Consider the following 25918-nt stretch of genomic DNA (forward strand, 5'->3'; position numbering starts at 1 on the left):
TCATTTTGAAGTATGATTTGTGAAATATTTGTGTGTGTGCTTGTGAATGAAAACCAAATCAAAATGCAAATGATCGCAATCCAAATGCTTTGGCATTTGATGGGGATGTTACTAAGGGTGTCTACATAAGAAATTGTTCAAATCCAAGTCGTTGCATAATGTATACTATGTAAAAAAAAAAAATCATTTATTGAATTTTACATGTCTGTGATGTCGTGATGCTTTAACTTATGACTAATCAAGTTCTTGTGCATTGTCATATTTGACCATTTTATAAAGAAACATTGATCAAATTGTGTGTAGCAATGCATAAAGTGTTTTGGCATTCAAGTGACAAAATATTAGTCAGACTTGTGGGCCATATGAAAGTCATGATTTTGAAAAACTTTGGTAGTATAAAACTGTATTGAATCGAATGTGTTGTATTTTCTGAAAAATGGTAAAAGACAAATATTAAAGTTGTATGGACCATGTATCAGGGATGTAGGTATAAAGGGCTGGTAACTGGCAAAAATAATGAACTACTTTGCAATTTCTTACCAGCTATTTTTTTCAGGAATTTTTTATTAACCATTGTGTTTCAACCACTATATATCTGTTGACAGGCAAATTCATGTGTCTCCCTTGTAGGTGTTTATACCACCTACTTTTCCAATCTTACCAGCTACTTCCCTGCATATCTACTGTGAATTTAATATAAGTTTCCACTGAACAATTCTCTTCATGTTAGCACATTTGAACTCAAATAAACTCGGTGGAAATTCACTTTTACGACAAATCCTGTCGATATCAAGGTGTCCAACACAAGATAATCCAATTACTGATATGCAAATTAAGTCTAAGAATGTGATTTTGGGTCACAAACTTTAAAACTCTGTAACAGCCAAGCCAGTCTTTTACAAATGTAGCAACACTGAAGGGTGTGCAACTATAAACACAACTGTCACTTTCAGATTATGATACAATATCAACAGTTTCTTACGAAATCATCAAAGTTATGCATTATTTGTCTATATTTGAAACATTATCAATTTTACGAAATGTAATTCTGTATACATGGGTCCAGCTAATACATCCATCCATGCTAAGACAATGGTTATGGGTTCTGAGTACTTGGGCGTGCTACAGGGAGGGGTGAGGTGAGGTGAGGGGGGGGGGTACCAATTCTCATTTGAAAATAAATCACCAAATCAAGTCTCTTCTTTAAAAACAGTTTTTTATACATTTATTGATGTGTTGGAAAAACAACTACATCATATCATGATAATTACAAAGTATGTTATTTAAGAAATGTAGCCATTGGAAAAAACAAATCAACTATTTGCCTCTAAATATACACAGATATCACTTACAAAAATAATCAATTTAGACTTTATTATTGATAGATGATATTTCACTTAAATAGACCATAATACCCTCATAAATACCAACAAGTCTACTGTTAAATTACAGTCAAATTGATAATATTCTGTTCAAACATTTTAAAATAAGATTAAAATACAGATTTTCAAAACTTTACTTAGAGTAAAGTGCTCTTTCATTATGTCGATGAAATTAAATTTTTGATAGATTATTTTGTATTATTTTGTACTCCTAACACAAATTTCCTTTCAACATAGTTCATTGGACAAATTAAAACTTGTCTTCATCAGTAATTAAGTTTTGCAATAATTTTACAAATTCAAAGGAAGCTAAACATTTGCCTATATCATTTGTAAGTAAGGCAATCTGAGGTCAATCAAGGTCACATGTTCCCTCACCTAAGTAAGGCAGTCTGAGGTCAATCAAGGTCACATGTTCACTAACCTCAGTAAGGCAATCTGAGGTCAATCAAGGTCACCTGTTCACTAACCTCAGAAAGGCAATCTGAGGTCAATCAAGGTCACATGTTCACTAACCTCAGTAAGGCAATCTCAGGTCAAACAAGGTCACCTGCTCACTAACCTCAGTATGACAATATCAGGCAAAACAAGGTCATCTGCTCACTAACTTAGGTAATCTGAGGTCAAACATAGTCACCTGTTCACTAACCTCAGTAAGGTAATCTGAGGCCAAATAAGGTCACCTGCTCACTAACCTTATGGGAATCTGAGGTCAAACAAGGTCACTTGTTCACTAACCTAAGTAAGGTAACTTGAGGCCAAATAAAGTCACCTGCTCACTTATCTTAGGGCAATCTGAGGTCAAACAAGGCCACCTGTTCACTAACCTAAGTAAGGTAACCTGAGGCCAAATAAGGTCACCTGCTCACTTATCTTAGGGCAATCTGAGGTCAAATAAGGTAACTAGGTTACCTACTTACCAACTAATCAGGCAATCTGAGGTTAAACAATGTGTAGTAGCTAAAATTGATTACAGGCACACTGCCTATGTCATTTAATATATGTTCGTTATGTCCAGTACAGTGATGCAACATCTCTATACATTGTGATACTCTGCATAGTGATGCAATAGGCTGAATAGCCGTGCACATTCTAATATCCTGCAGTCCTGCACATCCTGATATCCAGTGCAGTCCTGCACATTATACTAAGTACTGTGATACAACAGGCCTGCACGTTATATCAAGTACAGTGATGCAACAGGCCTGCACGTTATATCAAGTACAGTGATGCAACAGGCCTGCACATTATATCAAGTACAGTGATGCAAAGGGCTGCACATTATATCAAGTACAGTGATGCAACAGGCCTGCACATTATATCAAGTACAGTGATGCAACAGGCCTGCACGTTATATCAAGTACAGTGATGCAACAGGCCTGCACATTATATCAAGTACAGTGATGCAACAGGCCTGCACGTTATATCAAGTACAGTGATGCAACAGGCCTGTACACCATATCAAGTATAGTGATGCAACAGGCCTGCACACCATATCAAGTATAGTGATGCAACAGGCCTGCACACCATATCAAGTACAGTGATGCAACAGGCCTGTACACCATATCAAGTACAGTGATGCAAGTCCTGCACACCATATCAAGTACATTGATGCAACAGACCTGCACATTATATCAAGTAGTTTAGTACAGTGATGCAACAGACCTGCACATTATATCAAGTACAGTGATGCAACAGGCCTGCACGTTATATCAAGTACAGTGATGCAACAGGCCTGCACGTTATATCAAGTACAGTGATGCAACAGGCCTGTACACTCCAACATCCAACATCCAACATCACATCAGTCCAGTACATTAATCATCTGTGACATCAGTCATCAGAATCTTCCTCTATGTTTTCCCTCTGCTCAAAAGTTTCCTCAAAATTGTCCTCCAACTGTTGACAAATACACGACACCATTGATATGTAAATATAATTGAAAAGAATACTACCAAGAAAATTACATATTTGTCTCACTTATATGTGAAGTCAGAAATGCAGACATTATATTCTGCTATTAAGAATAAAGCATGGTTCTCATTCATAACAAAAAAAAAAACTGAAATCATATAATATTTCAAAACAAAACAAAAATGTTACTCTTTGCAATAAATGATTAATATTTCTCTTGAAATTCTGATTACATTTTCCACTGACAGGGATAATGAGGTATGTATATAATGACACAAATAACATCAATTCAGCAATTCAACACCTGAGATTTGCTATTTATTTTTATGTCTATTACAGCTCAGGTCTTCCTGTCGGTAATATGGTAAATTAGCCATACTAACCTCATCATCACTGTCCACATTGACAGGCCTTCCTACCTCATACACTCGGCATACACTCTCAAATGGTAAAGTAGCCATGTCTGTCAAAGGCTAATACGAGGTAAAAGAAATGAACACGAAGACAATATATTAAAATCATGACTGAGCATCATCAAACTTTAAAAATATCATTACCATACTGAGTCGTGTCAGCACCCTGGGCACTTTCATTGTAACCTTTTCTCAAAGTGAGGGGTGGGCACTCACCCAGACACACCTCACTACATAATGGGGAGGGTTGGCCTGGGTGTTAAACAGAATCTTTCAAAATGAAAAAGCTTATGAAAACAAAAGCACAGGGCCCTTGCTGATGTGAGGGCGCTAACACAGTTCAGTGTATATATATAAGTTATACAATGTATTGCATATTGCACATTTTATTGTTAGTTCCAAATTTACTCTTTCCTTCATGCATACATGTGTGGTTGGATACAAAAAATTACTAAAATGTTTAAATTCCACCATTTTGTCTGAATGTCCTGTTTTCTTCTTGACAAATTAAAAGTTACACTAATTGCTATATTGATATTTAACCATGTTGAAAGTGTTCTTTCCTTACCTGGTTCATGGCCAGTAAACGACCAGATCGATCAAAGTCCATACTGATAGCACCCCATTTCACATCAATGGATGCTGAAATATCATCAAATACTCAACTCATTGAAACACATCAAAATTAACATTGTGGCCCCTACTACTAGCTAGGTCAGAGGTGGGTCAAAGGTCACACTTAATGATTATGTCGGCACTTGGACTTTATGATTCATAAGTCAAGTTTCTCTTTTCAAACCTATGGTGAAAACTTGACGTACTGTTTCGTTTTTTTTTATTTTTTTTCTATTTATGTTGACTTTCTTTGCTTATGAAATCTACATTGTTATCACAATGCAATAGAATGTTGTACAACATGGTACAGTAACGATACCTATATTATCATCTAAATTATTTTGTGCCCCCCCCCCCCCCCCACCACATAATTTTTGCTCATACCCTTATCTTGTCCTATCCCACAGTAGTACCATTTATCAAAGAATGCATTCTTACCAATTGTTTTGTAGTCATCGTCAGGGTCAAATGTCCTGAAAAAATGGTGACTGCGTGGTGCTGGATTGTCAGACTGACTATCTGGAGAAGTTACTGACAACAAAACAAAAAATGAAGTTCATGTATATGTACCATCTTAGAAAGAACAAATCCACTGGTTCTGGGTCCAGGACTAGCGATTTTTTTGGGTGGACCACACAAATTTTACCTTGTCTGGTCCATCGGACCAGTACCTTACTGTTAATAACTATGTTAAAAAGTCATCTGAATATACAGATTCATAGGTAAGATTTAATGTTTCACATTAGCGAGACCTGGGACCACTAATTCTTTCAGCAGGACCACTGGATTTTTTTAAGGCACTGGTCCGGGGACCACCAGTTCACAAAATGATTTGTTCACCCCTGATATTGGTTTTGAAACAAGTCTTCATCAAAGACATATCATGTTATGAATTTGATGACAAATATAGGCTCATTTGGGTCACAAAATGAAGTGATAACAATTGTAAACTTTCAGTTTCCACACTGTTTCCTATTAAATAAACAATGTATATGCCCTAAACAGTGATGTAATAACTTTTAAACATATTTCTAGTTGTTCTGTTGTGTATGCTGAAATTTTGCTCATTCTACTAATTACAACAATTGATTTCAAAATAATTTCTGGTCTGAAAGTCAAAACGACAAGAATCTGAATGTAAGATGGAATCATCAAATGTAGTATCTTGGACACTATCTACTCAAGACATCATGTAGATATAAAGATTAATTCAAAAATTAATGAGTACATACTATTTTTTTGGATGAGAGAATTATTCATGAACAGAAAACACTTGAAGTTGTAGTGATTGGGTCTACATAACTGAATTTTCAAGTTGTGTTTAGAACAAAGGTTAAATTGAATACTATGGTTTACCAACACACATGAATTTCAATTTGAACCTGTAAGACAAAGTTGCCAAAAGCACTACATTTTTTTGGTATATACAATGCAATTGTGAAGAATAGCCATCCATGTCAGGCTAAAATCTTCTATGTAAGCATATCAAATGTGACTATGTAGAGTTAACGTTAAATTCACAATTGAGAATTTGCAATCTCTCCATCCTAACACAAAGACCTGTAGTCTGTATTTGAATATTTGATCTCAGACTTATCTTCTATACTTTGTATATATTTACCTCCTGCCAAAATGTCTCCCTCAAAGTTGTATGCCATGACTTCTGGACAGGGGGCCATATCAGGTATAATATTCATCAGCTTAAAGGTCCTCATATCCCACTGTTGATTGACAGTGTCAAGGAAGAAGTTGCACTGAATGCTGGGATAGGGTGCAAAAGATGGAACATATGCACCAAAAAAGTCACAGAAAGCCAAGAAATTTGATGTAATCTGACAAATGTTGTCATTTTGACAAACTTGTAAGGCTCAAAAATAAAGAAGTTATCAGTATGTTGTTGATTGTAAACTTCAACTTCTAATCTCACATCCTACTTCCATGTGAAACTTATAGAAATGTTTGAATCCTAATTACAAGAATGGTATTATACAAAGAAATGAAAGTATTACCATGGAAATGAACTAACTATCAAATCCATTCTCATTTGGGACAAGACAATCACTTCATGATTTCTTTAGTACTACCACATGATATATTCTCAAGAGACACTTATATAAGTACATCAAGTACATTTCAAGGATACCATAGCGTTGTTGATGAGTAAGTGTAAACCTTTAGGATGAAACTTTCCATTGAATCCATTCTCATTCCCAATCTTGTCAAATTTATGGACCATGACTCTTGATCTGGCATCCCATAATATTGCATTAGAAAGTACCAGTGTGTCAGTGTGATCAAATGTAGCATAATTATCGTCGTAATTGTTGAGTAAAACACCTGGTCTGAGCTGAACGATCTCTTCAAGTGTGGATGTATCATATATCTGTATACAGACACACAGAGTCATTATTTTGTACATTCTGTTTAGCCTATCAAAAAATGGTTGAAGAATACGCAAGAACAAGAACAGTAATATCCAGCAACATTTTTGTTTGCAGGATAAATCCAAAAAAGTTATCCTTATTTAATGGAAAACATATTGTCCATGGTTCCAAGAATCAAAAGGACAGTATAAAGTTACTTTGGAATGATGAATTAGAAATAAATGCAAAATTTCGATTTGTCAAAAAATGGACCTACTTTTACTAAGTGTTTATCTAAACTTACATATGCATTTGGACCCCTTGTACCTAGTATCTTGTCATCAGAGGTCCAACCAAAGTAAACAGCACTGTCAATCTGGAAACCATGTCTGAAACATGAAGCAGGAAACACTAATACAGTCAATGTCAATATCATTCAAAATTAGGACAAACGACTATCATTTCAGTGAAAATCTACCACTTATCAAAATAATTACAAACTTAAAGGTGCCATAAAAGCTGAACAGTTGTTATAAAATTGTGTGTCTATCATCAACAAAGATATAAAACATGTTAAGTAAACCTTCATATAGTTGCAGACATGTCAGATATTGAACAAGTTTTGTTACATTGGACATGTCAACATGCATGATGATACATATCGCTGGGACCAAGTTCCATTCACATCATGGTAACTTTCCCATCATGAGAATTTCCTTTTTAGCTATCAAAATAGAAAGTGACTTCTTGTTTAGACTTACTGCAAAGCCATATCAGCAAAGTTATTTTCAAACCGCCAGAGACAAGAGCGAGGTTTTCCCCATGCACCAGTTGTAAGCAGCATTCGACTGTCCTGTAAAAAATATTGCACCAACATTATCATACCACAAGCCCAGTTGAAAGCGTTCAAACAAAGAGTATGCATTTATATGCTGGTTGTTCTATATCAAGATAATGTCTACATCATTGATTCTGCAGAGCTTAAAAAATATGACTCAAAACATTCCCACAGTTGCTATTACTCTTCCCGATTTTACATAATTTATGCTTGAGGAGGCACAATTCTGTTACTTCCAATATTTTCCTCAGTTGTCACCTAAGGGTTTGTCACTTCTCATCTTTGAAACAAAGTGACAAGCCCCCCTTATTACATGTGTAAAGTCATTTCTATTATCCTCAGTTGAACAGCTATAGACATTGAAAGAAAATACCTATTATTGGCACTCTCCTAATCTGTATCCATCAAAGTCCTATAAATGGCAAACTTTAAAGAACTAGAAGTTCATGGCATTAATATTGCCTAAAGAGGTTATACGCCATGACATTATAACCTAGGTAGGTCAGAGCGGGCAAAATTAATTACATACATTGTAGAAAGGTCAGAGGCCATGACTTACCTGAGAAAGGTCAAACAAAATGTATGGCCTTTGAAAGGTCAAATAACATGACTTACCCTTATAGAAAGGTCAAATTACATGATTAATCTAGTAAGGTTAAATGACATGACTTACCTTAGAAAGGTCGAATTACATGACTTACCTAGTAAAGTCAAACGACATGACTTACCTTAGAAAGGTCAAATGGCATGACTTACCTTAGAAAGGTCAAACGACATGACTTACCTTTCAAAGGTCAAATGACATGACTTACCTTAGAAAGGTCAAATGGCATGACTTACCTTTCAAAGGTCAAATGACATGACTTACCTTAGAAAGGTCAAATGACATAATTGGACTGTGATGACACTTGAAAGATGTCACATTCACCTTAGTCTGTCAAAAAAACCACCAAGATAAAAAAAATGTTTTGATTGGATGAAGAGTATTGCATGTATATAATGTTAACATTTAATATGTGGTAATTCCTGGCTTTGTATTTACTTAGGAAGATTATCCTTTGTCAATATCTGTGTCTTGACTGGTTGCAGGTTTAATGTATGTTGTTTAGTTTTTGGGTGATTCTGAGAAATTTCCATGAGTCTTTGTGGACAAACTCTGTTATTTTCCCTGGAGAATTTTGTAGTATACATCTGCTTGAGAGATGGGATTTGATTTGTTGTTACTTGAACTGCCACCATTGTATAGTTGATCACTATTACAGTGTTTCTGTCCTAGGAGTAGAAAACTTACCTTTGTCACTTCTAGACCAAAATTGATATAGCCAAGACATGATCCAAGAATTAGGGTTGGATTATTTGAAGGCTAGAAAGAAAGAAAGAACACAATAGATTTAAATCTATCAATCTGAACACTAAATATTTGAGTAAATTCAATATTTTTGATCACATGATAAAATCCCTACAATCATGTCATTTTGAAACAGATGAAGTGCTATCGCTTTCCAAAAATACGGCCACAGTAGTACATTGCATCACTCACAAAATTTTGAAAAATAACTTTTGTACGTTCTACCATCCACTGTGAGGCCATGGAGGTATATCATAGAATTAAACATGGCATCATGCTAGTATTGATATACAAGGGTAAACATGTGATATTTATGTATCTTCTGTAGGATATACAACTTACATATTGGAACTTAGGAAATTCAATACATGTAAAGCCAATACCATCAGGGCTCTGTAATGTCCTACATGGATGGAACCTTTGGAAAAACAATATATTGAAGGCAGTCAAGTCTAGAGAAATAACCCAATTATTAGTTACATATAAAATATATTATATACATTACTTTGTATCAATCAATCAATCGGTCGATCAATCAATCGATCAATCAACCATTCAACCAACCAATCAAATGATCAATCAATCAATCAATCAATCAATCAATCATTAAATCAATCGATCAATCACTAAATCAATCAACCAACAACCAACCAACCAACCAACCAACCAATCAATCAACCAACCAACCAACCAACCAACCAATCAATCAACCAACCAACCAACCAACCAATCAATCAATCAATCAATCAACCAACCAACCAACCAACCAACCAATCAATCAACCAACCAACCAATCAGACTTTCTATCATGCCAGACTCCAAAACCACAGTTCTGTTCAATGATGCTAAAAGGGTCAATCCACACTGGATGCTATTTTGAATGTACATGTCTTTATTTTATTCTTGTATTTAATTTGTAATACTTTTATTAAATTCCTCACACATATTTTTGTACAATAAATACAGAAATTACAGTCATATTCAGATTGGTCACAATGGCAAAGAAAAACAAAATGTTGACAAGATTTAAGGTGAAACATAAAAACCAATGATTATAATCATAATACCTGCTATATATAAATTGCTTATCATATCGTCGGCCATCTATACCACCACTTGGTTGGAAAACCTGAAAAAAACCAATGTGTTCCTTGTTCTTGACTTTATATACTTCATCACAAAACACGACTTTTATGATCCACAGAGAACCTATCTACTGATTGCTTCGATATAATTTTAACTGAATTAAAGGGACACAAGCTGAGTTTATAACTTTTTGCTGCATATTCAAAACATATTCATAGTATTCTACTGGCTTAAATATACTTAACTATCACTTGCACCTCAGACCTTCTTTTTGTGGTCTGAGCTTGCACCTAACTGAACACAACCCTGGTAATAAGATATAAATTATAAACTATTTGATGATGTAATTTATTAAACGTATATAGGAAATGTTCAGGAAATTCTTACTCTCCAATCAACTGTTCTAACAATGGCAGAAGACAATTGCAATGTCATAGAAGGCAAGCATCGACATTATACTTCATGGGGGTTTTATGTAAGTATTTTCACTTTGAGTAAAAGGTTTATAAACTCAGCTTGTGCCACTTTAAAATCATGTAAATTTGACTTTATCAAGAGACTGCAAAAGGACTCAGTACCCTGATTACTATGTCCCAGGAGAACACTGTATCTCTCACAATGTCCTTACCAAAAATATTAATATCAGATGATGGAGTCTTACCTCTTTTCTGCATAAACGTTCTGTCATATTGCATGGTGCATTCATTCTAAACTTAGGTTCTGGACAGGAATGGGGTCTGGAAGACATTAAAGTTTTACATAGTGAATGTACGTATTTTCAGCTCTAAATATACTTTAGCGTATTTTGCTGAAGTGTTGTTTGTACCAAAATAAATCAGCAGAGAAGCGATATCACAAATTGCTAAGAAGCATGGTAATACAAATTACCATAGATGAAAAAGACAATTGCAAAAAAAAAATGAAGAAAAAAAAACTTACTCAACAAGTGAAAACTTAGGATACACACTGACAGGTGTTTCACAGAATGAGTGTTGTTCTTTCAGATAGTCTACCATAATGGTATTTAACGTTGGTAATTTCTCTGGTAATCTGGACATTTTCTTCCGAAGTTTCCCTATGTGAGTATGGTATGGACTCTGAGATACTGGAGAATGCCTTATGCGGTTCCATTTACCCTGTACCAAGAAAACAATTTAAACAATTATGAATGAATGTAAGTACATGCTGAATTTGCATAATACAAGCACCATCATGAAAACTAATGAAGTACAAAAAAAATGCATAACTGAACATTACCATAGCATGCAAGAAACCAAACCTTGATTTTGACCTTTGACCTCCACAGTCAAACTTATCATAATATGTGCCCCAAAATTAAAGTCTCCATCAAATTTTCGTTGTTACTTTGTTTAAGAAAACTCAGGTCAAATCAAGAGCACAAATGTGGAGTCACTGTGTAGTATTTTTGGAAATGATCAAAAAATGTATCCATGTTAAAACACTGTCACAGCATTACCCATCTATTTGAAACAAGATGGTAGAACAATCAAATTTCTGAAATCATTTCTGGTAAAAAAAGAAACCGTGATTGAGTTATCAAGTAGCAAAGTTTTTAAGTGATTTAAACTACTTTTCATTCTCAGATCGTAAATTTGTCACTATGCCTTTTTGACAACTGTGGTATTTTGAACACAAATATATGTATGAAATATGAAGTATCTGTTTTTACCTTTATTTTACCACTGCTATCTGTGGAATCCAGTGAATACTTTGTAAAACCCTGGGAACGTGACTGAGTACTGTACAAGTCTGAAATTGAACCACTCTGAAAGGAAAGGTGTTATCAGTTAGCTAAAGGGGGAGGGGAGGAGGGAGGGAGGGGGAGGGAGAGAATGCATGATATAGTAATTGTATAAGTCTGAAATTGAACCACACAGAAAGGTAATAGACAAGATATGACAAATGTTATCAGAAGAGAAGGAGGCTAAGAGTAGATTTCATATACTGTAAAAGTGTATTGAACTGATGAGGAATGACAGGTAGTACCTGTCAGTTTGCTTGGATGGTAAAAGATAGATTATTAAGTCAGAGAGATGAGAAGGAGGGAAGGAGAATGCCTGACATAGTACATGTACTGTATTTCACTAACAGTGAAAGGAAAATGACATGTTACCAGTCAATTTGATTTGGTGGGAAAAGATGGATATATAGTAAAGAGTCAGACAGACAAGGAGGGAGGGAGCACCTGACATAGGAAAGGGAAATGACATGCATTACCTATAAATCAGAGATAAGGAGGATCCTGTCAATTCTGTTCATCCATCAGTTTGCTTGGATGGACATGATAGATTATGAAGTCAGACAAGATAAGGTGTTTCCTTGTACAAATACATCGCTCTCCAATCACACTATAGCAACTACTTACTGCAATTGTTTGTGTTTGCTGTGATTCCATGGCAACATCATTCAATTTACCTTCTGTGAGTAATGACGCTGCTGTCTCTGTCAACCCTAAAAATGTAGAATAATGTATCAAATCACACACACACACACACACACACGCACGCATGCATGCACACACAGATGCACACACACACACACACACACACACACAATATATATATATATATATATATATATATATATATATATATATATATATATATATATATATATATATATATATATATATATATATATATATATATATATATATATATATATATATATATATATATATATATATATATATATATATATATATATATATATATATATATATATATATATATATATATATATCTTATAGAGCAAATCTCAAACCTAAATTGGCAAATATTCTGTAACTGGTCATCTGAATAAAATATGGAGGACATTACATCTATTACAATAAACTTGCCACCGAGAAAAGAATTTGGGCAACATTTATTTAAAAAAATAATAAATATTAGTCAAATCTGTAACCATAATCATATTGGCACGACATTAAGATAGTCTTTCTAGTTTCTTGTAGACTGACCTTTAACCCGTGTATTGACCTTTAACCTCTAGAAAATTAACCTTTAATCTTTGGTGGTACATTAACTTGTAGCCTCTTGTACACAGACTTTTAATTTTGTGTATTCAACTTTCACCTTGAGTGCACTAACCTTTAGCTCTATGTATTGACCTTTCACCTCAAGTGCAATAACCTTTAGCTTTATGTATTGACCTTTCACCTCAAGTGCACTAACCTTTAACTTTATGTATTGACCTTTCACCTCAAGTGCACTAACCTTTAGCTTTATGTATTGACCTTTCACCTCAAGTGCACTAACCTTTAACTCTATGTATTGACCTTTCACCTCAAGTGCACTAACCTTTAGCTTTATGTATTGACCTTTCACCTCAAGTGCACTAACCTTTAACTTTATGTATTGACCTTTCACCTCAAGTGCACTAACCTTTAGCTTTATGTATTGACCTTTCACCTCAAGTGTACTGACCTTTAACTTTATGTATTGACCTTTCACCTCAAGTGCACTAACCTTTAACTTTATGTATTGACCTTTCACCTCAAGTGCACTAACCTTTAACTTTATGTATTGACCTTTCACCTCAAGTGCACTAACCTTTAGCTTTATGTATTGACCTTTCACCTCAAGTGTACTGACCTTTAACTTTATGTATTGACCTTTCACCTCAAGTGCACTGACCTTTAGCCTGTAAATGTTCATACATCAGCTCCAGTAGTTCTTTTTCAGAATAGCTTATCTTTGTCTTGGCAACGATTTCCAATTTTTCTATTTCAGCGATATTCGCATGTTTGTAATTACTACTAGGCAGTTTGCCTGTAACAACCTCTGTAAAGTAAAGCCATAAAAGATTGTACGTTTTGATTTGTTTTTTTCCAATTTTTCTACTTCAGTTACATATTCTCGATCCTTTACATACTTTCAATTTAATTTTCACTCTATGCATAATTACAGATGCTAAGAATTTAACATTCACTGCTTTGAAAACAGACAGGAGTCTGGATGAGAAGGTATTTTGACTTTGATAATTCAAATAACATACTAGAAATTGTCTTGTATATACGTTCATCAGATCGGTAAAACATACCGGGTAGTAATAATAAGTTCTTGTATCACGACCAAGGGTTCTAATTGCTTACAAGCAATGTTTCACCTTTTCAGGTCGACAGGTTTGGTCAAACTGTCTATTTAATGTCTTTGTCACTATGCCATCTATAGCAGTTAAGCCAGCAAATGGTATGATGACACTTTTGAGTTGTGTTTGCAACATTGGTTTATTTCAGTGAGAGTACCGTATATTCTAATATCAATATCTATGTCACTTGTAAAAGATACACCATCATCAAAGACTTACTGATAAGCTGGGTGCCATATCTACAGAAATCTTTGTACTGTTCTCTTGACTTTTCTTTCCCTAGTTTCTTCAGTCGCTCTAAAAAACAAACAGAAATTGGTATGATGAAAGCCCATCTGTGCAAACGTTCAGTCTAAGATCATGAATTTAATCATAGTGCACCAAAATGTTCAAGTAGCTCACCAAATCTTTCGCCAGGTATCCACCATGGCTTCCACAGTGTTTTCTGAAGTCATGGCGCATACGTGATTTCAGACAATTGGCCCAAATTCTCGGAAGTTGGTAATGTCCCCCATCGGGGTTCATAGATGGTTGTAAAGTCCGTTCAATATAAATTGCTTCCTAAATCCCACTCCTTAACCAGTCCGACTCATGATCCAAAATTCAGAAAAAAACTGATGAAGCCATGGTGGATACCTGGCGAAAGCTGTGTGAGCTATTTGAAAATTTTGGTGCAATATAAAGTTAAATTCATGAACTTAAACAAAAAATAATCCAATAATTTTTGTTTATGTCTAAATTATAATCATACTTTGTATCTTTTGAAGTGATATACAGGTAAGGACTTGTGGGGTTTTATCTACTGTACTGGTACTTTAGAGTTTGTAATCTGAGAACAAGCTTTAAAACGTCAAAGTGACATAAATTGTCTAATTTCATTGTAATTCTTCAAAATTTTCATTATCAACATATATCTTGTAAATGTTATCACCAAGTCAAATTTCTGACAAAAGTTGTCTCTTTTATGTGAAATCTGCTCCTACACAACAATGCACATTTCTGTTTTATTTCTATGGCAAAAGCTAGATTTGAAGGTGGACAAGTGGAGAAAAAACGAAAGCATTCTTGTATCTGCTGGTCTAGTATTACTGCATAGGAAGGAATGCAGGGATTTGTCTGAAAGTTATTGGATCAAATTCTCACCCTGCATTGGTCCATGGAATAGTGGCATTTTATTCAGCATATCTTGGATTTCTTTGTTGTTGTGCACCATGCCTAATAATGCTTTGCATGCCAGCCACCACATATCAGCAGTGTCAGACATCAATACAGACAGCAGGGTCTGTAATCAAATTAACAAATACTTGGATTGGAATTATGAGTTTAAAGGGAAAAACAGGACAAGTATCTATCATCTCAATGAGCTAGCTATATAAAATATTCTGTTGACTTGAGGTTATTATGAAAAAAAAGAGTCAAAACAGGTGATCGGTGGCTGACCCAGGCAGACACAAACTTACAGTTATATTGCCTACTGCTCTCAAGTTTGGGGCTTATGGTATCAGAGGGGATGAGTTTCATCCTACTAATAGTACAATTGCCGACATCAAGCCATGGATGTATGGAACCTGTTACAAACAGGGAAAGTATGAACATATTTATGACCACTTTACATAATAGTTCATGGTCACAAACAATTTCCAGTTCCCCTGGCATTTCATGTACACATAAAGAGGCCATAAAACTGTTCTTATCAAACTATGGTGTGTAATACAAGTCTCTGCTGTTCCAACATGCTGAGTCAAGTGTTATTAATCCAATTCATTTGTTTACTTTCCCTGTTCGTAACAGGTTCCATTTGTCCACGGTCTGGTGTCAGCAGTTGTACATAATGACAAACAGTAACAATTCTAACTTTGAAACTCATCAGAATTTATCAGAGGGTGAAGAATCTTCTTTCAACGACAACTTTACCATGTTCAATAGATCAACTGGGTTTTATATGTAGGCATCTTACAACAGCAGCAATAGTGGAAGTTGTCAGTGATTCTGAGAGAATCAGGTTGATCATTGAAATCTATTGCAATAATTATTGAGCAAATGGCTCTTCTTACAGTATTGAGAATACCTAAATTGTATTAGGATAATAATCTAATATTATAGCCTATGTTATCATAAATATCTATCTTTCCATGAGAGTGGTTGCCAAGACGACTGCATGACATGGCATGTCTATAAAGGGGAACAAAGATGAGGTTGAATAGTTGGTGACCACTGTGTCACAAAACGTCACTTTCAACACTTCATATTTTGTGTGACTTCTCTGAAAATGAGAGAAATACAAAATATTCAAATTAGCCACCAACAGACCACTATACACTTATTTTCCAGAGAAGTTGTTTACAATGAAAGTGAAAGTGACTTTTCATGACTCACTGGACATCAACTATTATATTAAAAGTAGCCGAGACGAAATTAGCCTTGCGATATTTTGAGTTGCTGATCAAAAACATTCAAGACAACATAGTGATGTACATCGTGAGTCTTCCTTTTACCTGCAAACCATTGCAATCTCGTACACATTGTCGAATTCTCTTCTTTATGCTTGCTACTGTTTCATTGGTAGTTTCCGCCTGATAAGTTAAAGTACACATAAAATATACATTTGATCTCAGAATAAAATATTAGGCAGATGACGACGACGACGACAACGACGACGACGACGACGATGATGATGATGATGATGATGATGATGATGCATTAAAATCTCTGCTTTTGATCAAACAGAAGGTAGTATATCAGTTTAATACCATCAGAGATATGATTTTTTTTTTATCCAACCATACAGGGAGTCAATTTTTAACATTTTAAATTGAAGAAATATACTGGATCAGTCATATCATGAGAAACTTGGAAATAAACAGATCTGCAATATACTGACATCATTGTTTTATTTGCATAATTAAGCTGTATGACCCCTGACCTTTGACACACAGACACATCTTGTAAGAACTGCAAATGCTGAATTCTTCTGGTTGATATCTGCTGGTGGTAGTTGCCCATCAGCTTGTGCTATAAATATCCTTTGAACCAACAAAAAAGAAATAAACTGGTGATAAAGCCATTGATTTGTTTCCTGATATAGTTTATCATATACTTATAAGCACGTCCCTATATATTGCTATGGAGAAATCGCAATCTACTTTAGGCAATAATTTTCTGTATCACTGACTGGCACACTATAGCCAAATAAGGTCAGTTGCGAGAATTTTGAACAACTTTCTTTCTGTGATTGTGGTGAAAGTACATCAAATACTGGCCGGTAAGGAAGCTTTAGATTCCATCAGCAATGCATGTCCAGATAGCAAAACTGAATTCGAATGCACACGGTAGCCTGTACTTCCATTCATATGATTATGAACAACTTTAACTTAGAGATTTCCAACGCCTAAAACAAGTAGAGGAAGTGTGTGTTTGTGAATAGTATCAGACGATAGCCAGATACTGAAATATAGTCTTTCCAATTTTTGACAATTTTAGTGTTATAAAGACCTGTTTCATGCTTGGTTTCCCCCGTAATGAATTTCAAAAAGTTAAAACACACCAACAGTTCAATTTAGTATGTCATGGCATTGAGTTTTTGATCTGTCCTCATTGACCATCCACCTCAGAATAATAAATTCCATTGTTCTTACTTGATTGCATATGGGTTCTTAGTGAAGAGATCTGTCTGTTGTTCTTTGCTGGTTAACTGGATAGGTTCACACAATATTTGTATGACATCATAGCTACAACATAATCCGATGAACATCACATTGGCAGATGTTACTGTATCACATCTGAAAAAACAAAAAAAACAACAAAATATGTCATATTTTGGGTATCAGAAAGAACAAAGATTGATTAGCTTGGCATTTCTAGTGACCAAAATATACATTATTTGATACATTGTAAAACTGAATTCCAGAAATCCAATTTCATGTACATATAATCACAATATCTGTTATTATTTGGTGTTGTCCGTCTGTCTCACTGAAATTTGAATCAGCCCTAGTGGTGTCCATTGAAGTTTTTTTTTCAAATATGACTGTATAATAAACGAGTGCAAAAAGACTGCTAGTAACTTGTAAAACTGGCCTGACAGTGTACCCTACATCCACCCCATTGGCCTGAGCTCACCTCATGACAGGGAAAGGTGATGCATGACGGCACCCAACACAGTATATCCAGTGAACTAAATTCCAAGGAACCCTGATAATTGGATGTTATTCCCCAATTTTTCTCTTCATTCAGGCAAGGAAAATACAAGTGACCTAAGGGGCCTTTTCAGTATGAGTCACTAGATGAATGAAAAAAAAAATATTGGGGAACAATATTATACTTACTCAAGAATAATTTATAAAAAATTGGGGGGGGGGGGGATAAATTGGAATGTTTTGACTCATATTTCAAGCAATGCAGAACCAACGATGCAAACATGGGTTGTTGTTATGTAGAACCAGGGTATATAGAATCTATATTTTCTGAGATAATAATTTCAAAGATAATAACTTGGTTTGTACATGGTATAACAGACAATATCACTTACTTCTCATCATTTGGCATAAGTGTATACGGTATCCTTAATATCAATCTGAGTAGGTATTCAATCATATTCAGTTCTTTGAATCGTCTGACCATTTCCCAATTATCACTACACACACCTTCATCATGTACCACATCTGCATTTTCATATAAACTCCTTCTGGTCCATTCAAACTCCTACAGAAATCAGAAATAATTATTATTATTTAATTTCTCAAAAAGCACACTATACTGTCTCTGAGTCAGTGCTCGACAAATAGAATAAAATACAAAAAAAAAGTACCTAACAATAAAATACTAAAAGGTGTCATATTAAAAAAAAAAAGTACATGTGTAAGGTGCCAATGGCACTGTAGCACAAGTGTGATTATGTTGACACAAATTACCATCCCCATAGCCTTACTGAACCTTATTATTAAAATTGATAAATGGTCTTTTGACCTTTAACTAACTGCAATGTTAATTTTATTACCATTTCTACATTTGATGTATTCTATACAGAGGTACTAGTAACTCTTTTTCTTTTCCCAAAACTCTTTCATTGTCTTTTTTTTTCTTTTGTTGTCTATTTTTTCCCGTGTATAAATTGTTCAAGAAAAGCCAATAAACATACAAAGATAAAACACTGTGCTAAGATTTAACCACAGACAAGTAGTCTGTGTTAAAAAACCAACTAACTTTATGAGTTAGCAAGGCTTGTGATGGTTTCTCCCCATTGGTTGTGGCTGTAACAGATCTGATATGGTGTGCTTTAACACTGATGTGATGATTGACATATGCTTTGAGAATCAAGTAAGTGATTTTGGCACCAGCTCTCTTCTTCAACAAATCCATACAACCACTTCCTGACAGAATACTCATAAGTGCCTGCATTGGTGACAATGACTCATCCTCTGGGGGAAGTTCTTTTTTGGCCTGAAATCAAGTAAAATTCATAATTCATAACTCATGATTTCATAACATCATGACTTAAAATACATATTATTAATGAAATAACGTAGCAAAGAAATGTGTGTACAGCCTTATTACAAGGTATAAGGTGATACCCCTACTGTGTCAGGGAATTGTACTATAAATACTATCATAATACACTACACTTTATATCTTTATATACAATACTGTTATCTGAAAAAATCTCCAACAATACTCATTACTATGACAGTTCAAGTCCCTTCACATGTTATCAGAGGGCCTGAACAAGCTTCCAGGATAGGATGTGAAATGCTGTCAACCACCTGACGGTGGGTCTGAACAAGCTTCCATGATAGGATGTGAAAGTGTTGCCACAAAAAGCAAAGAGCAAGTCCAGTACTACTTACTCCATTATTAGCTTTAAACCTGGTACCTGGATGATTGACAACATTCATAAATTACAAATACCTTCTATTAAACTCATCAAATACTTCCAGTACATAGTCACTTATAGTTTAATACCAGTTCAAAGACTGATTTTAAAACCGTCCAATCCATCAAATCTCCCCAGGAGAATGGTACTTACCAGTTCAAAGACCGATTTTAACCCATCTAACTCATCAAATATCTCCAGGAGAATCGGTCGACGAATATCTAATAATAATGTCACTTTTGCATTTGTAACAGTATTTGGTTCAGGAACTTGTAACATGGCAAATGGCACACTGTAACGAATTAGAGGGCAGTTGATTAAAAATCTTATCATATAAAAATCAGTAGATACCATGGAATGTCTCTCACATTTGAATCATTTTTAAGGCCCAGTTTGAGTTAGGAGTAAAACTAAGGTGTGAAAAACAGTTGTCTAGTAGAGCTAAAAGAAAAGGTTGGTCTGGAATAAAAGAATAATCCTATGTAATGTTTATGGCTTCACTGATAACATAAAACTGATAACAAAAACCTGGGATGTAACACCCACACCTTTAGTAATCATTTTAATTTCATTGACTTCTGAGATAATTCTCTGTATATCTCATATGTAGAGGTTTGAAAAATTCAGTTTTATACTTTTCCAATGTTTGATATCAATATGCAATATTTGTACAATATTAAAATTTGAAATTGTTGGGAGGAATTCCCAGCACAAAAATTTAAAAAAAAATTTAAAAAAAAAAAAAAAAAAATTGAAATTGTACAATTTTTTTTTTAATTTTTAATCATAGCCTTGATATAGAAGCCTGTATCAGGTTATATTCACTTTGAATTAAAATAAAAATGGACGGTAAATACAAACATCCTCAGTTCAACAAATATTCAACATCCAATCCTGTTCACCAAGTGTGACATAGAATACAAGTTTTTCTAAAATTTACCTGACTAGTTTGGTAAGCAGTTGCCTTGGATGCTGACAAATTCTTTCAAGATGGTCAACATAGAAGCTGCGACCAAAAAGAATTGACAGATACTGTATTGGTGCTGTATTATGAGGAGCATGCAAGATCTTCTCAAGACCATTCTTTTCAAGAAATTCCCTGGCAACGTTTCCTTTGACCAAGAGTAGTATCAGCATCTACAACATTGAGAAGACATTTTTGTTACATTAAAAAAAACCCTTTCAGCTAAAAAATGACACGCTTCCATACAATTCACGTACACTGCTGCAAACAATGTTATTACGGACCCACAACAATATTGCTTTAACTTTATCAACAGTGAAATAACTATAAAATATTCATTCAAATATTTGTTAAAGTCAACAGAAATGTTCACAAACTTTATTTTTTTTGTGTTTGTGACCTTGAAAACCATCTATGTTGTCAGGAATACATCACCATGACAACAACTTTCTACACAGCGTCCACCCCCCCCCCAAAAAAAAAAAAAAAAAAAAAAAAAACCCAAAAAACCCCCCCCCCAAAAAAACCCAGAATAATAGTGACTATTATTACCTGTAAAGTAGCAGTTGTAACTCCTATATCTTTATTAGCTTCATAATCACAGAAATATAATATCAGGTCCATTAGTCCTCTCTCTAGCATGAAAGCTCTCAACTGTAGATGATGGTAAGAAGAATTCTTAGTTTTATATTCTACAAAATGACTCAGAACAGATAATATTTCTAAATCATTTTACTGTTTTAATATTGTACTAAAGTTTAAAAGTGACACAAGCTGAGTTTATTATGTATTTGACTCGACTGAAAGTATTTAAATACAACCTAAAAGGAAATCAGACTAAAATACAAATGTTAAATTTCTACTGTCAGAATATTTGGGAAGTGAATCCATCATTTTCGCCGACTTCTCATATCAGCAGGGATGAATTGCAATGGGCTGTTATTATATGTATGCATCTTGGAAGAGATGCATGAAACAACCTTGAGTGTCTGAAGATGATTTATAATGCCTTTGTAGACATGTATAAACATTTCATTAGCAGTTGATGGCATTGTATAGATTTCGTTGGTATTTGATTACCTGTCAACAGAAAATAAATCTTTTAGAATAGAATGTACCTTCAAGTTGATACATGGTAGTTATATTATTTCTTGTCACTTACCTCTGGTTGCGACACTAAGAATGTTAGGTACCTCAACCGAAAGAGTTGTTGCGTACTTGTTGTTATTGGATTAAGACAGTACTTTTTCTTTGGACTTGATTCTTCTTCGGCTTCCTCAGCCTTTGGTGTTTTCTGTTGAGATTTCCTTTTTGTTTTACCTCCCTTTTGCGGTTGTTTTGCCGATGTTCTCAACTGTTCACCTTCATTCGATGGTTGCCCACCAGAATCTTCTAGGTTTTGATCTTCTTCCGTTTGTTCTTCTGATTTACTCTTCAGTTCACCCAGTTCCCTGATAGCTTGTACAATCTTTAAATAAATAAATAAAGAAATAAAGAAATAAAGAAACAAATAAGAAATAAGGAAGAAAACATAACAAAAAAGCAGGTCTGTGATAATCCGACATGGGTGAGGCAGGCCAGGGTGGGGCAGGACAGGATAAGACAGGATGGGATGAGACAGGATAGGACGGGACAAAACAAGACAAGAATTTTTTCTTACCAGTTGGAGGTTTCCCGTCTGGAATTCTTCCTTCAATGTGTCTATTTCCATAGCTCTACTTAACAAACTATACGCATATGACCTTAGGGGTTCCTCAGCCTCCCTAGCCCAGTCAAACAGTTTTGAAACCAGTGCCTAGAGAAAACATAAAATGCAGTCTGTATTTGTTTGCAAAAGCTTACTTTCCAGGTACGCCTGCTAAAAAGACACAAAAACACATGCATGCAGAAACAGATATAGGCAGACAGACATGGGCATACATAATATATATATAATTATATATATATAGATCAAAGTAAGATTCATCATTCTTGTATTCTATATCACACTTGGTGAACAGGATTGGGTGTTGAACTGAGGATGTTTGTACTTCACATTTTGATCACTGCCTTTTGTATAGAATCGCAAGATTATGGTGAAGACTTTTTATTCAATCAGATGAAATTACCAGGTGTAATGATAGCAGCATTTATTGTTGCTAAGACTTTCCTATAATCTTCTACTCTATCAAAAATCACAAGTTTTAGACAAGTTCACCACTCATCCAAACTAGATCTCCATCCACAAATAACACAATTTCAAAAAAATAAAAGATTCAAATTCTGTAATTGTTCACTTTCCTTTAAGGAAACAGTTCTGTGGGGTCTTGCTATATTATACTCATTTTCATGACTTGGCTCACACTAGTGTCTGACAACGAAGAGTTTTAAAGTTGACCTTTGACCCCTGTTCACCGTTTGTGCAATGTTTATAAAGTGGTGTTTGGGTTAGACTGTCTCACCGGTCCATCACAATATATCGTTATATTAGCAAATCCTCCCTCTGTTACCACGGTAGCTAGTAGCCTCAGTGCTGCTAGCCTTAATTGTGTATCTTCACCACCAAAAATATAGGAACCAATCAACTACAGAGGTAAATACAAACATTTTACTGTTAATATATGAAAACCATAGACCGTCGACCACGTGAAGTGTTCTATGTGAAAACTAATGACTGAATTTGGATAATGATGTGACATTCTTTATGAACAAGTGGATAATCAGATTAAACCAAAATCAAGTGAATTACTGTAATACAGTGTTTTTGCCGAGGTTTCGCAACAGAATAGGGAAAGCAGTAAAAGTACAATGGTTTGCCATAGAATTTACCAATACTTTATGTGGTATTAAATCTAGGTAAAATGACTGGGGAACACTGGTAGATTTTACCTACTTTAATTAATGCCCTTAGCAAAAACACTGTAATAGCACAGCTGCCACACTTTATACATTCATGCAATTTAGAAGATGATGTAATTTTTGTAGGATTTGATTGGTGGAACATCATTTATCCTATTGGAGTTGAGTTGTGACTAACAATACCAACAGAATATCAGTGTAGCTAAACCAACCTTTTCTAAAAACTCTGAATTACCAGGTAGAGTAATGGCAGCATTTATTGTTGCTATGTCTCTGCCATAATCTTCAGATTCAATCCGACTCTCCGTTGTCTTTTCAGTTTCATTTTCCACTTTTTCACATATTCTGAAAAAAAGGAGTTAAAACATCTACATGAAATGTATAATCAAGTATGTCTCTTTCATAACTTAGACACCCTAGGCATGATTATACCCATTACATTGCCATCAAACAATTCTGACTATGTGATATAGTTGCTTTGTCACATATTCCAAATGATTTGATGTGCAAATAACCCATGTCCTCCTGCATGCCAAATAGTAAGAACTGTATGATTCTCACTGCAAACTTGACATATTCAAACTAGGATGTTGATCAAAATTGAGTGCCTGAATACTCCACATATAATTACATCATAGTAGTATTATCCCATCTTTTTCATGTCATAATCTGTCTCAAGTATTGTGGTGTGTTCCACTTTCCCTAATGTTCTGTATATTCTTTTCTTCATATTCTGTCTTCTGTCATTTATTGTGCACTTTTGCAACCTTTATTCAGCAATTCCTTCAAAATTTACTGTGTATGAATGCTATGACAGAACCCCATGACACGCGAGTGCAAGCGTGGCAAACTTTAGGTATTTGCATGAGTGCTTACAGTGTTCTCTGCACCAGTACTTTCATGTGTGTAGCGAGTGAAAATGCAACAGAAAATACTGCAAGCACTCATGGGGTTCAGTTATTATTACATTATGTTTATCCAAAACAACAAATTTACATAAAAATGGCACTACGCGATCATGCACTTCCATGTGGAATGAATGACTGTGTCCTCATTTGCATACAGGTATGCAATAATGTTTTCAGTATTGCATTGTTACTTGTAGTGAAAATACCACTTAGTCTAGTATGAGTGTGCACCGCGGTGCAAGTAATCTCTGGTAGATAAGTAATAATAGAAGTTGTATTGAAATGAAATATTATCAGTATAGTAGCAACAACGAGGATGTATTAAAGATCATATATATATATATAGGCAAGACTGATTTCATCTTCAAAGCTTTGGTGAATGTCCAGTAGGTCACAAAAAAGTCACTTTTACCACCCTGTATCATGTGACTTCTCAAAAAATAAGAGAAATACAATTATTCCAATTAGCCATGAACTGACTGCTGTAGGGAATTCTGGGTATGCAAATAATCTAGGTGCTATTTACATATCTTTATGTCATCAAGAACTTTAGTGTGTGTATTTATTGTTTAGAGAAGTAACTTACTGTACATGTGGTGTCATAATTACCATTGCTATATGCCATTGATAGAAACATGCACATGCACCCTACTGCTATGTGTGTAGGGTCTATGGTAGAAACAATAGACAGACTAATAGCTTTGGGCACTGTGACATAACAGCACCTCTGTTGCCTGGTTACCCATAATTCCCCACTCTAGTGTTATAGAAAGTAAGTATATGATTTATTTCTCTTACATTTAAAGAAGTCATGTGATCGATGTAGCTATACAGGTGGTGAAAATGACGTTTCGCTTCCTGACTCACTGGACATCACCTAAAGAAGCTGGGAATCGGACAAAATCATCCTCGCCTCTGTTCCCCTTTACATAATACACGGAAACAATAATACACCTACTATATCATATGGTTGCACAAAGTTTACAAACGTACCTGGTCAATATTTGTGTAGGTGAACACGTCCCTCTTGCAATTGCCCTTGTTACTCTGGTGGAAAGACATGTCTTCCTCCATTGTAGTATCAAGTCTGCGATCTCAATGACAACCTCTTTCATCACGATTCTGTAATTTACGAATCAGACATATTACAACGCGACATTTTAGTTTTGATTGCACCGTTCAAGAGGACCAGAGCGTCAGTCCACAAGTTGACCTTTTTTAAGGTCAAGTACCACCTAAGTTACCCATATTTTGTTGCAAAAAGCCAAGC

The 25918-nt window shown here is 34.8% G+C and overlaps 1 protein-coding gene across 1 annotated transcript; it reads right to left on the reverse strand.

Annotated features, from left to right (window-relative positions):
* Positions 1-2962: 2962 nt before the first annotated feature.
* On the reverse strand, positions 2963-25820 carry LOC144438759 (DDB1- and CUL4-associated factor 1-like). Its single transcript, XM_078127922.1, has 32 exons — positions 25642-25820; positions 23953-24085; positions 23344-23466; positions 22563-22697; positions 22065-22370; positions 21455-21556; positions 20879-21075; positions 20092-20230; positions 19272-19508; positions 18598-18770; positions 17705-17848; positions 16993-17092; positions 16565-16642; positions 15213-15351; positions 14289-14366; positions 13616-13762; positions 12346-12431; positions 11650-11745; positions 10899-11095; positions 10621-10696; positions 9941-10002; positions 9216-9291; positions 8817-8888; positions 8394-8459; positions 7449-7540; positions 6992-7076; positions 6468-6707; positions 5946-6045; positions 4763-4855; positions 4278-4351; positions 3680-3769; positions 2963-3281 (listed from the first exon to the last, which is right to left on the reverse strand). The coding sequence occupies exons 1-32, from the start codon at positions 25761-25763 to the stop codon at positions 3216-3218; spliced, it is 3924 nt and encodes a 1307-aa protein (XP_077984048.1). The 5' UTR covers positions 25764-25820; the 3' UTR covers positions 2963-3215.
* Between the last annotated feature and the right edge of the window lie 98 nt (positions 25821-25918).

The sequence above is a fragment of the Glandiceps talaboti genome, chromosome 1 (assembly GCF_964340395.1).
Source record: "Glandiceps talaboti chromosome 1, keGlaTala1.1, whole genome shotgun sequence".
Classification (NCBI taxonomy): Eukaryota; Metazoa; Hemichordata; class Enteropneusta; family Spengelidae; genus Glandiceps; species Glandiceps talaboti.

Excerpts from the sequence above, each read along its gene's own strand:
- LOC144438759 (XM_078127922.1), bottom strand. The coding sequence starts at position 25,763 with ATGAAAGAGGTTGTCATTGAGATCGCAGACTTGATACTACAATGGAGG. Across the intron at positions 21,557-22,064 it reads TCTTAGTGTCGCAACCAGAG|TTGAGAGCTTTCATGCTAGA; the intron begins GTAAGTGACAAG and ends CATCATCTACAG. Across the intron at positions 20,231-20,878 it reads CTGCTTACCAAACTAGTCAG|TGTGCCATTTGCCATGTTAC; the intron begins GTAAATTTTAGA and ends AATTCGTTACAG.